Source organism: Canis lupus, chromosome 10 (genome assembly GCF_048164855.1).
Source record: "Canis lupus baileyi chromosome 10, mCanLup2.hap1, whole genome shotgun sequence".
NCBI classification, from domain to species: Eukaryota; Metazoa; Chordata; class Mammalia; order Carnivora; family Canidae; genus Canis; species Canis lupus.
This window is the reverse complement of record NC_132847.1, coordinates 40,527,482-40,540,855: the sequence shown is the minus strand read 5'-3', so window position 1 is coordinate 40,540,855 and position 13,374 is coordinate 40,527,482. Positions and strand designations below refer to the sequence as shown.

The window sequence follows — 13,374 nt, the reverse complement described above, 5'->3', positions numbered from 1 at the left end:
TCAAGCCCCGTGTTGGGCTCCATGCTGGGTGTGGAGCCTACTTAAGAAAAGAAAAAAATGAAAAAAGAAAAAGGTTCTCTATGAACACACTAAAAACTGTCACTTGGAATTTCAAGCAGCACCTCCAGACTGTCATGAACAAAATCATCTGCAACTTCTCACTCAAATCCCAGGACTTCAAAGATCAGATCTAAGAGCAAAGAGGTTCCTCAGCTCTCAACTTATCACCCACTAAGCTCGGGGCAGGATGGAGGTAACTGGTGGCCACCTTCTGACACCACAGGAAAGACCAAAGGTAAATGATGTTTCTCAGCCAGAGTTCAAAAGCGCTTGCCTATGACGTCCCCTCATGACCCTGCCTGGCGCTGCCCATCTTTGACCCTCACCCCACCCCATTTCTCCACCTCTGAGGCTTTGTAAGCATCTCTGGTTGTTCTCCTAAAGCCAACGAAGCAAGCACAACAAGACTAGAAACTGAAGACCGCCCAAATCAACCTGCCCCACGGTAAAGCCTACCTCCTCTACTGAGAAGGCCATGGCAAACGGAAACTATATTTCTCCTGAGTCCGAGAATGCCCATCTGGTCACTTCTTGTAAACAGCTGGCTCACTCCTTCTCCGTTTTTGGATAAGTAATCTTGAAGACACTTTATCTGCTTGATGATTCTCCAAGAAAATACTATTTAGGGGCACCTGGGTGGTTCAGTGGTTGAGCGTCTGAACTTTGGCTCAGGGCATGATCTTGGGGTTCTGGGATGGAGTCCCACATCAGGCTCCCCACAGGGAGCCTGCTTCTCCCTTTGCTATGTTTCTGTCTTTGTGTATCTCTCATGAATAAATAAATTTTTAAAACTTTTTTAAGATTTTATTTATTTATTCATGAAAGATACAGAGAAAGGCAGAGATGTAGGCAGAGGGAGAAGCAGGCTCCAGGCAGGGAGCCTGATGTGGGACTTGATCCTGAGACTACGGATCACGCCCTGAGCCAGGGGCACGTGCTCAACCGCTGAGCCACCCAGGCGTCCCCCAAAAAAAACTATTTAATTCAAATCCAGCTCTGCACAATGAAGATTGTAAAACTAGTTCATTTGAAGTATGTTTTCTCCCTACCTCGTTGAAAAATACATTTTTAATATTAAAGATTAACATGTGCTCTTTGTTTAAAAAAAAAAAAAAAACTGTACAGGGACGCCTGGGTGGCTCAGCGGTTTGGTGCCTGTCTTCGGCCCAGAGCATGATCCTGAAGACCCGAGATCGAGTCCCATGTCGGGCTCCCTGCATGGAGCCTGCTTCTCTCTCTCTCTCTCTCTCTCTCTCTCTCTCTCTCTGCCTGTGTCTCTGCCTCTTTCTCTGTATCTCTCATGAATAAATAAATAGAATCTTTAAAAAAAACTGTACAATGGTATAGATTAAAGGGAAAAGCTAAAGTTCTCTCCCTCATTCCCTATTCCATTCCTAATAATAGCCAATGATAGTGGTTGTTTATCTTCCTTCTCTAGGCATCTCTCTGCAAATACCAAAGACACAGGCTCAAAAAGAGATTAATTCATTCTAAAGTTGTAATATCAACATAGTTCTACCATGGGCTTTTTGCAGCCAGCATGTTTTATGGATACTTCTCTACCTCCATCCATAGAGAACAGCCTTTGTCTTTAATAGCTCTAAAATTCCTATTACCAGGAAAACTGTAGGGAATTCTTTTCTTTTCCTAGCATAGCTCTTCCCTGAGTACATACAGCTTGCTTACTTGAATCCATGTTTTTAGACTATTTATCCATATACACACATCTCCATATAAAATAGTGTCCCACAGAGAAATATATGTGGATAATATGTTCTAGGAACATTTCTCATCTTTGAGATTGACTCTCTTCTGTTTCTTCAGATATTAACAAACCTCCTACAGCTCCTCAAAAAAGGCTTTCCCTGACCAAACTCTAAATGAGCACCCCATGTCACCATTACCCTTTTCAGCTTCCTTTTTTTATCCTAGCACTTATCCTAATATTGTACTGTTTGTTTGTTCATTGATTTGTAGCCTTCCCAACTTCAGTATGAGGTCACTGAAGGCAGAAACTCTACCGTTTTGTTTACTGCTTTATCCCAGTGCCTAGAAAAAATGCATAGTAAGTGTTCAAAAAAAAATATTTACTGGGTGGAAAACCATATAAGCATCACAACAGGTATTAAAATGCATCCCTTGGATGAAAGTCCAGATCTCCAGCTTGGAGGTGTGTATGTGTGTGTGTAGATCTTAGCAGAAGTAAAACCAATACCATTTGACAACCACGAGATCTACAGCTACAGGAGCCACTTCCTTAATGGAATTCTATAAACTTATCAAATGGGAGAATTGGATTGGATTCAAGGAAATGTTCTAGCAGAAAATCAAAGGTCTTTGAACTACCATTCAATAATTTCTCCCCCACTGAAAATCTTTCCACTTTTGTTCTTTCCTAAAAGGGAGGCATTTGACTTTTTGCCCCTAATATCCTATACCTTTTTTCTTTTTTTTAAGATTTTATTTATTTATTCATGAGTGACACAGAGAGAGAGAGAGAGAGAGAGAGAGAGAGGGGCAGAGACACAGGCAGAGCCCGACATGGGACTCGATCCCAGGATTCCAGGATCACACCCTGGGCTGAAGGCAGCGCTAAACCACTGAGCCACCAGGGCTGCCCCCCTAATATCCTATAAATTCTTCGTCCAAGCATATTAAAATTCCCTCCTCGTTATTATGTCAGGCCATAAACTGATCAGTGAATATTAAACAAGTACATCATAAACTCATCAGGAGGTTAGGCTCCATTGTGTGCTGTTTTCCAGATACATTCATCGATATATTGGGTACTGCACTTAGCAGTAAATACAAAAGTGTTTAGCACAGGCTTACCTGTCATTCCGAAAGACCTTTGGTAGATACCTTCTGGGGAACCACATGGCCAGGGCACACATCAGAACCCAAAGGATTGCAAGTTCATCAAGCATCTGACCCAAGAAACTTAAGGTTGCATGGAAGTAGACGGATCCAATTCCTAGAATCAATTCCAACCAATAAAGAAGGTCACCACAGAAGTACAGACTCGCAAACTCAACACGCTGCTGGAGGACAGCCATTCGACCAACCACTGTCACAATCACCAGATCACACTCTCACTGAAAGAAGCTGAAGGAAGAAACACACACCACCTTGGCATGCAGACTTGAAGCCTAAAAAGAGGATTTCAAGCAGCGCCCCAATGTCAGCACATCAGAACTTTAATAATGCCACAGTTTAATACTCTATCCTCCTCCACCAGGGCTTCATGGGAACAGGCAGTAAGTAAAAGTCAACATTCTCTTACTGTTAAGGATTCCCAATCTGCCTGTGGAAGGAAATGGAAATTATACAAGCATTTCCCAGAACAATGGATGAAGGCTCAAACATCTAGAATTTTCTTTCTTTAATTTTGGACCATTAGGCGAGAGTCTCATCAGAGTTCAATTATTTTGTGTGATGTTTCTTTTTTTCTTTTTCTTTTTCTTTTCTTTTTCTTTTCTTTCTTTTTTTTTTTTTTTTTTTTTTTAATGTGTGTGATGTTCTTCAGAAGTCCTCAGAAAATTGTGCTGGCACAGCACCAATGGCTGTTATGTAAATAAAGCCTCAAATGCAATTCAGGGATCATTACAGTAGCCCTTGTTATCAAGCCTATGTTCAAAAGAGTCCTCCTTCTGGCGTTAAGCAAGCAAAATAAAAGTTCGCTAAGACGTCAGGGTGACTTTGGTTTACAAAACATAATGTTCGAATAGGACAGGAAGTGTGCAGAATTCCATTTCCTCCCTTTCAGCCCATGCTCGAAAGTGAATCCACTTACCCACTACAACTAAGAGAGTCCATATTAGGTAGATGCCACTGTTGAAGCATGTTGCATACTGGCGAAACAAGCACATGCAGATGGGCGGTAAAACGAAAAATAAGACGTTGCTGATCTGGGGGGGAGGGGATGTAAAATGAAAAAATGAATATTAAGTAAAAGGGCAAAAAAATAAAGCAGCGTGTTCCAAATATGACTTTTGCAAACTGGGATGAATGTGGGCCACACATCTTGTTTAAGCTCTTACAACTTTTTGTTTTTGTTGTTGTTAACTGCAGATACAGGATAATTTAAGACCTCATTAGTGGCCATTTGGAGGCTTCTTCCGGTCCCTCTGCAGTGTTTTTAGAGTTGTTCCCCAAGATCAATCTATGAAAGCTGCCCAGCCTCCTCTCTGGATCCTAAGAATCTTTCTTTTTTCTGCACAAGACTAACTATGAGGCATTCTGATCTACTCGCACATACATTTTTAAAGGTAAAGCCTTCATTAAGTAATGGTAAAAAACTAAAGTTTAATATGGAGGTGAGGGCTAGACCTCCCAGCTCCCAGTAATTTTCTGCTGGCAAGGCCAGCCTTTTCTCCAAGGCCCACATGAAGGCAGGATGCTTCCTATTTTCCCATGTCTACCCTAATCAGACCTACTTTTAGGTAAAGATCAAACTTTTGAGATTTTAGTGGAGGTTTAAGCCCAGGGGCATTTGGCTTTTCAAAAAAATAAATCTTCCCTAATATGATATACTCAAATTATTGTCATTTTGACACGTAATCACTACTTAAATATCATTAAGGAGATATTTTACATTCTGTTGTTCACATAAAGCTTTGAAATCCAGAGTGAACTTCATACTGACAGCACATCTCCATCTGCCCAGCCATATTGCACATGCTCAACACCCACAGGGGCCTACTGACTACCATACTGGTTGGTGTCACTCTGGAACCTCACCTGTAATTTTTTTTTTATTTACTTTTTTTATCTTTTTGTTTTTAGGAAGTCAGAGCCAGCTCCTTTTTTTCTAATTTTTTTTAAATAGAGGGAAAATTTTACATAACCTAAAACGGAACATTTTAAAGTGTACAATTTCATGTCATTAGATGCCATAAGAATATGTAACCATACCTCTGTCTAGTTCTAAAACCTTCTCATCACCCCAAAAAGAAATCCTGTCCCACTGTGCAGGTACTTTCTGCTCCCTCCTCACCTCCTACAGCGCCCCCACCCTGGCAACTGCTAATGTGCTTTCTATGCCTAAGAGTTTACCTACTCTGGGTATTTCATGAAAGTGCATATTCACACGATAGATGACCTTTGTGTCTGGCTTCTTTCACTTAGCACAATGTGTCTGCAGTTCATCCATGTAGTAGCATGTATCAGTATTTTCCTTCTTTTGTGTGACCAACTAATATTCTATCCTCTGGATACCATATGTTTATCCATTTACTCATTAGTGGATCATTGTGAATGGGGCTGCTATGAACATTTCTATACAAACTTTTGAGTGCTTGTTTTCTTCTGGGTATATGCCCAAGCTGGCATTGCTGGGTCTGATGGTAACTCCACGTTTCACTTATTGAGGAACCACCCAGCTGTTTCTCAATGTGGTTGGACCGTGTTACATTCCCACCAGCAATGTACAAGGGTTCTCTAATTTCTCTACCACTCTGTCCACACGTGCTATATTCTGATTGTCTTTGTGGTTAATGAAGGCCATCCTCGAAGGTACAAAGTGGTGGGGACATTCAGCTTGTGAAGTTTCATTTGTAACTGTGACTCATAAATGACAGCAGGTAGAGGAAATGTGAAGAATGTGAAGACTACAGCTACAGAGAAATGAGCAACACCAGTGGGGAAGGGGTGTGAGGATTCCACAAAAAAAGAAAAAAAACTCAGAGGTTGGAGAATGGGGCAGAGGAAGTCCAGAAAGTCAAGGGCCTGGAGTCTTTCAAAAGAGACCCATCCCCTATGTTGAACAGTACAGAGGCGGCCCCAAGGGAACTATGAGGGTGGCAGTCTGAACTGCACTGAATAAGCCAGGGTGGAAAGTCTTTACCAGACCTAGGAAATTGCACCGGGATACAACTGAACAAAATGCACTGGCAAACCTCAGAACCTGAGCTGTACAGGGAAGGATTGGCCCTGTCAGCGGCCTATGTAGGCCTCTTTCATCATCTGGGAGCAGGAAAGGTTAGAAGGGACACCACTTCTAGACAAGAGGGAAGAGAGGGAAGAAGGGAAATAATTTAAGTGAAGAGGGGAGAACCAGATTTTATGTCAGGGGTACGATGGGAACAAGGCTGCTGCCTGGGGTTAAGATCGAAGCCTGAAGTCCCCAGCAGGGCTGCACCATTGTGGAGAAAGGGGTACTTTCTTTCTAGTTGCTAGTTTCTAGTCTGCTCTGCTGGGGATCATTTCTTCCCTGCCACCTGAGAGGCCCAGGAGCTACTTGTGATCCTGGGTGAAAATTCGGATCATCATCTCAGATGCCCCAGCTGGTGTGTGGTCTCCAGTCTCAGAAAAACAGCAACTCCCAGTCACTAAGCAGCAGGTAAAGAGGCATCCGCCTTAGGGTCTGGTCAGCGGTAAGCTGTCTTTCATTATGACTATCACAGCCTTTAACTTTCCAAGGAATCATTTAAATGAGCAATCGGTAGGGGGCACCTGGCTGGCTCAGTGGTTGAGCTTGAGCATCTGTCTTTGGCTCAGGTTGTGATCCCAGGGTCCTGGGATGAGTTCCACATCAGGCTCCTGGCAGGGAGCCTGCTTCTCCCTCTGCCTATCTGCCTCTCTCTCTCCTCTCTGTCTCATGAGTAAATAAATCTTTAAAAAATAAATAAATAAATAAATAAATAATAAATAAGCAATCATTAGGAGTAAAAATGGGAGCATTTAAAGACCATCCCTTGCTTGACAAGGGGCACTGCATGAGCACCCAGAGGGGCTCCCCAGGCTGGCTGAAAGTCAAAGAGGTGGTCACCCAGAGAGCAGGGGCCAGCACTGAGCTATTTCCACCTCCCAGAGCTGATTTTCACCTCTAAGCCCTCACCCCGCCCCCCAGCCACACTCTGACCTCCTTGGCTTAACTCCTCACTGGTTATCTACAAAATCTGACATACCTGTGTTATGCACCTATGATGTGATTTTAAATGTGGCTGTCCTTTTGTTAAGCACAGAAGGAAGGAAAAAGGGAGAAGGAGAAAATGGAACTGTTCCACCATAGGTAACTCAAAACCTGATCTTTCTCCTTTCTTAAACATAAATGTGTTCTCCTGTTTCATTTTGTAATTAAAAAAAAAAAAAAAGTCCCTTGGGGCGCCTGGGTGGCTCAGTGGCTAAGCGTCTGCCTTCGGCTCAGGTCATGATCCCTGGGTCCTGGGATCGAGTCTTGCATCGGGCTCCCTCCATGGAGCTTGCTTCTCCCCTCTGCCTATGTCTCTGCCTCTCTCTCTCTCTCTCTCTCTCTCTCTCCCCATCTCTCTCTCTCTCATGAATAAATAATAAAATCTTTAAAAAAAAAAAAAGTCTCCTTGCCATCCTCCTCCCGAGCAATAACCATTGTCCTCAGATTCACAACCTTCGAGTCATTTCCCTTGCATGTATGTGAATACATATATATATCGCATTGCTCTACTGCCTCTCTCATTCAACAATAGGCTACAAAAACCTTTTCCTCTTAGTTCAGATACATTGACCTCACTTGCTCCAAGTGCTGCGTGTGGCAGCAGTTCATCTAGCCATTCCCCAGGGAAAGGGGCCCCAATGTACCGCCCCTCCTACAATGTCGGGGGATAGAACACATTTTGCTTTTTACACCCTATTTTCATTGCCTAGAGTCCTTGCAATCTCCCTCACAGCCAAGTGCAACCAATTCCTGCCAAGCCGTCCCCCAACTGGCTCTGTCCATCTGTGTTCATCACTTTTTTTTTCAAATTTTTATTTAAATTCCAATTAACATATAGTGCAATGTTGGTTTCTGTGTTGATCATTTTTAAATGTATGTACACACTACTCAGAGGCATGAAGTCGTTCATTACATCTACAGTGAAGTCATGTGACTTCAAACATTTTTTTAATATACCTATTAAGGAGTTTAGAAGCACCATTTGAACATCTCCCAAATAAAACAGAAATCATATTATTGCCTCTTTGTAGCCCTTCTACCAATGATGGCTACCTCTATCGTGTCTTTGAAAGCCCTCCATTTATAAAAAAGGGAAAGACCAAGTCAGAGGGAGACTCTCCCCAAGACAAAAAGAGGAAGGAACTCCTAAAGAAATACAAAAAAGCAAACAAGTCCTAGTTAAAACCCACATTCAGTGGCTCCATCTTGTCTGAGAAATGAAACTTCCCCTTTCAATTGTGTGGGTTACTGAAGGTAAAGCATAGTTCAGCCAAGGGGTATTTTTTAAAGCATATTGCTTTGGAGAACAAGTTTGCCTAGTGTCTGCGGAGCAGATTTTTTTAATTAAAAGGAAACCACAATTTTCAAATGTATTAATTATTTCCTTAGAAAGTTCCTCATTCCATGAATTCCTCTATAACATTGCACCAAAATAATTGCAGGAACAGAGGGCAATCTCCTCCCGTTGCATGGGAGTGTGCACTTTCCCAGGCAGAGGGTAAATGCTGACAAAGCAACAGGCTGTCAGATTTTCTGAACAGGAGATTCATAAACAGCAAAGGGGCATTCCTCTGGCTGGGTAGACTGTGCATCTTAAGTGTATGCAGATGTCTAATCCTCCATTCCATTACTCTGCTCCTGCCTCTGGAATGATCTACGGTCCTGGTCTGCCTGGACTGAGGAGGGTTCCCCATGGGGCTTTCAGCTTCAAAATCAGGCAAGGCCTGGACAAACCAGGACAAGCTGGTCACCCCACTCAGAAGAATTCTTGCAAAATCCCCCACATTACACCAACCTCATGCAGAATGCTAATAACGCCCTTGCAACTTGTACACATCTCTGGTATGCCACCACCGAGACGCCTGTTTGCAGGTCTGGTCTCTGTGACAGGCACACAGTAGTTGCCCAGTAAATAGATCCAGAGATGAACAAACACAGGAGATAGGCAATTCTGCCCTAAAGGGACATGGGCTTTAGCATATCACGAGAACTACCTTCCCGACCTTGATTGGTGGCAGAGCTAATTTGGGAAGGGTGACAAATGATGAACTGATTTTAAGCACATATTTTGCGTCAAGACTTTTTTCAGCACCAGTTGATTTACTTCTGACCCCCTGAGTCCCTGCCCTGCAACAGAGTGCCCAAAAGCAAAGCCCAGTGGTTAAAAAGTAGATCCTACTTTTCCCTAAAGCAGTGAGTTCTACAGTCTTTCTCTTCAGTGTGACTAGAGCCCAAAAACTTAAAACAGAAAAAGGAACTGAAGTCCATAAAACTTGTATGTAAAAGAAACAGTACAAAATGTGCACAAGCAAAAGGCGGTGAAAGAGCATGACATGTTCTTGGAAGGGAGATTTGGGCTTGGCTGAAGCAAAGGATGATGACAAGACTTGAGGCAACAGAGATTTGCGGGGCCCCAAAACAAGATGCTTTATACATCCAAACACTGTCAGTGGGAATATAAACCAGGGTACTCTCTCTAGTGGGCCATTTAGCAATAATTATCGGTCTTTAAGTAAACACTTTCCTTGATATAGCAATTCCCTGTGGAGGATTAGTACTTGTATAAGTACATCCAGATGCATATATAAGAATATTCATGGCATCACTGCTCAGAAACCAAGCTGAAAGTATAAAACATAAAATGCCTTAAATATCCATAAATAAGAGATTGAATGGGTAAATAAATCACGGTCAATCCATTAAATGGAACACTAATTAGACACTGTAAAGAAGATAACTCTGAGCCAATATAGAACCATCTCTAAGACCTATTAAGAGAAAACACCAAGAGAAGTTTGTGTAGTATAATCTTAATTGCGTTGAATAAAAACTTAGATATTGTATATATACATTATACATATGTATCTCATATGGTCACCCAAATACATGTGTTTTGTACAATGCCTGAAAAAAGGTCTGAAGAGATACACAAGAAAGCATATTTTTCACTTTATAACTTGTGTACTATGAATTTTTTTACCACGATAATGCTATTTGTGAAAAGTAGTAAGGAAATTCACTGAAGTAGATTTGGGAGAGGATTCTAGAAGGGGAGGTTGGAAGGAGAAGCCCACGCCACTCAATGTCAATTAGAGACCCCTAAGAGAAGTTTCCCCAATAGGAACCAATGGCCTATCCCAGGCTCCAACTGGGAAAGATGCACCTTGCATCTCCCACAAGAAATCCATTACCGTGGCCACTCAGCCAATGAGAAACAATCACTCTGAACTCTCTTCTCCAGTTCAAAACAGCCCCTCCTGACTTCCTCCTTTTCCATAAGATAACATTCCTCTCCTTTGTGTGTTGGACTTGCCTATGGTTTTGCTATAGCTTGCTTGTTCCAAATAGCAATTCTGTCTCATTCCAAAATAAACCCACTTTTGGTGGTAAAGTAACTTTTATTTCTAAGGTTAACATTTTATAATAAAGACCAATATAACAAAAAAAATGAAAATCTTTTTCATATCAAACATCATGAATATTATCCTGTAGATCAAATGGTCCCAACACAAAAGTTTCTAGTTAAAGAATGACCCAATGATAAACACCCAGGTTGTATAGAATAAAGACGTCACAGAAGGCTGCAGTGGCATTTCCATCTTCAGAAGTATCTTTGTAGAGTCAAATGCACCAAGTTCTAACTCTATTTCTGCCATTTTCTTGGCCTCGGCAAATTGCATCATCTATCCAGACCCTGGTTTCTTCCTTTTATCAAATGGATCTAATAATGAGCACCCACCACTTGGGTGATTGTATAGTACGCAGCAGAGCTTCAACACCTAGCAAACAATTAATGGTAGCCACTAGTAATTGAGGTTGTAGTAATGATCTGCTGCTACCCCCAAGACCCATTAAGAAGGTTTCAGATCCCTCTCCTAGTCCTCTCTTGATTTTATATCTTCAGTTCCTTAAACTTTTCCTCAAAATTAGTAATGATTATTTTCTTCTAAAATGGATAATTAGACCTACTGCCTTCCTATGAGGATTTAATGAGCTGTTTATCACCAATAATAGTTCACTGCTTTCCTCAATACAAGAGAGAAGCATGAGTTCATCTTGTGATAAGCTTCAGAAGATACGTAAGGCATGGAAACAGAAGGAAACGGTTTTTGCTAAACTCTTTGGACCTACACTCAACAAAGTTAGGTGACCAACTACTTGTCTGAGATTTAAAGCTCTCTGTTGGGCTAAAGTATATTTTGTGGTTTTCGGAGTATTCCAAAGAATAAGGCCTGTCAGGCAGACCAGGCAGGCTAATCACCCACAGACACTGCAGCTGAAGACCAACAGTTCATTTCAAGAAAAGACTTTGGCACTCACTCCCTAACAGCTCCAATGGGACTAGATTAAAAGTAAAAAACAACATAAACTACACCCACCTCCCCCCACCCCCGCCGCAAACCTCATCCAGCACTCTGGGGCTTTTCAAGGCAGGCACAGAGCAGCTATAGATGAACTTCTGGCCAAGTAATTAGGTCTGAGTAGCTGGCCTCAAACTCCACAGATCATTACCTTGCTGGGTGTGTGAGAACTTGTCCCTGCCCTGTCATTTGTTCTCTAACTCTGGTGAAATCCTTAGTACTCTCCACTTACCGAGGAGAAAATGAGTTACTGCTACTGAAAGTACCCAGCCATGCCCCCACCCCATCCCATGTGCCACCCTTTACCCCTGAGAGAATGCTCTGAATGAAGGAGTTCTGCAGGTGAGTTGTAGCCACCTCCACTATGTCTTTCACAGTATCTATGGACAGCAGAGGACCAGGCTTTCTTGAAGAACTAACCTAGTCATAAATAAGCACAAATAAGAGTGTTGGTGAGGGGGGAAGGAGAGAAGAGTGCAGATTTCTGGATCATGTGAGAAACATGAGTATGACAGTTTCTTTCTCTAGAGTTCAGTTGCATCATCAATGAATGAAAAGCCTGGAACTAGCTCATCTGATATCCCTCCGGACTGACTCATGCCAAGGACACTCTCTCCAGCAAATCTTAGGAGAAAATCCTAAAGAACAACCTCAAATTCACAGTGACTTGTAAACCAGGAGTTCCTGTTTTTTCGTGTGGGGTAGCCGAAGACATGACCATGCAGTCTTCCCTTTGGTCGGAGAATCCTGAGCCTCCGCACAGTGAAAAGAAGAGGCATTTCCTTCCAGCATCAAGGTTTCGCTCCGGTTAATACAACAGCACACAGGACACTGCAGTGGGGAAGTTTCAGCTTCCATAGCAGGGACCGAGGCGAGCCCACCAAGCACGCACAATCACTCCCAAACTTCCCTCTCACTCCTCAGGCTTAATCCCTGGAGAGGGCACAGGCCTGGGGGAGCTGACTTGGGGCTGGACTGAGACTGGGAACTAAACGCAAAGAAATAAGAGCTAGTGGCAATTAACTTGATTCTGGCCAAAAGCAACTCGACCTGTTATTGGTGTATTAGTGGGGCAGGGCCAGTCGGCAGTGGCAATGGGCCCTGCCCCAGACTGCTCTCTCGGGGACTCCCCTGCCCCCGCCCCACCCCCAGCCCGCGCTCCTGGGGCAGGTGTTCAGGGAGAAACCGCGATGCGACCCCGAGTGCGTCACGCCACCGAGGTCCTAGGGAGGAAGGGAATCGTCCCGGCGGGCTCGCCAGCCTCGGAGTCACCCACCTGGGGCAGGGGCTGACACGGACCACTGGCTTCGGGACAGGTGGCGGCCAAACAAGACAATGGAGCCATCAGGAGGAAATGGCAAGAGGAGGATGAGCCCAGATGTCGGGATAGAGACAGAAGAGAACAGATGGAGAGCAGGAGGGGGCGCGCCGATGCCCCGGCCCCGGAGAGAGGATGCCCCGGATGCACGCGGACACCCACGTCCAGGTTCAGGCGCAGCCACGACTGGGGGTCCCCTCCCGCCCCTCCCTCCGGCCCGCCTGCCGGCCCCGCGCCCGCGCCCGCGCCCGCACCGTGTTGTAGAACTCGGCGATGGCAGGCACGATGGTGTAGTTGTCCTCGCACCAGTCCACCTCCGAGCTGCCAGCCCGCAGCTGGTCCCACCAGTGCGGGATGCTCATGGCCGCGGTGGGGCATCGGGGCAGCCGCTCCCGCAGCCGCCGAGCGCCCGAGCCACTGCGGGGAGCCGAGCGCCGCGGCCGCCGCTTTATATGCGCCGAGTCAGCCGCCGGATGTGGCGCCTCCCCAGCCGGCCTCCCGGGCCCTCCGCCGGGGGACGGGCCTGCTCGCGGGCCCCGCCCCGGCCCCGCCCCCGGAGGGGACCGCGGCGGCGGCAGGCCACGCCCACCCGGGCCGGGCTGCGGGCTGCGGGCTGCACCGGGGCGGGGGCGGGGGCGGAGGCGGAGGCGTCCCGGACCGCGCGGCGGCAGGTGGCGGGCGCGGCGCCGCGGGGCTGGGGGCCTGCCCACGCCCCCTCCCGC

At 44.9% G+C, this 13,374-nt stretch overlaps 1 protein-coding gene across 7 annotated transcripts in view; it reads right to left on the bottom strand.

The window, feature by feature from the left end:
• Nucleotides 1–13,123, bottom strand: part of ACER2 (alkaline ceramidase 2) — a 32,964-nt gene extending 19,841 nt beyond the window's left edge. For 2 of the 7 annotated variants that reach the window (XM_072841497.1, XM_072841498.1), the window contains exons 1-3: nucleotides 12,907–13,120; nucleotides 3,854–3,968; nucleotides 2,893–3,034 (exon numbers count right to left, since the gene is read on the bottom strand). In XM_072841497.1, the coding sequence (XP_072697598.1) occupies nucleotides 2,893–3,034; nucleotides 3,854–3,968; nucleotides 12,907–13,014 (365 nt within the window). In that variant the 5' untranslated portion in view covers nucleotides 13,015–13,120. Of the gene's footprint in view, nucleotides 1–2,892; nucleotides 3,035–3,853; nucleotides 3,969–12,906 lie in introns of all 7 variants that reach the window. The other 5 variants (XM_072841502.1, XM_072841500.1, XM_072841499.1 and 2 more) reach the window with 5 other exon arrangements.
• Between the last annotated feature and the right edge of the window lie 251 nt (nucleotides 13,124–13,374).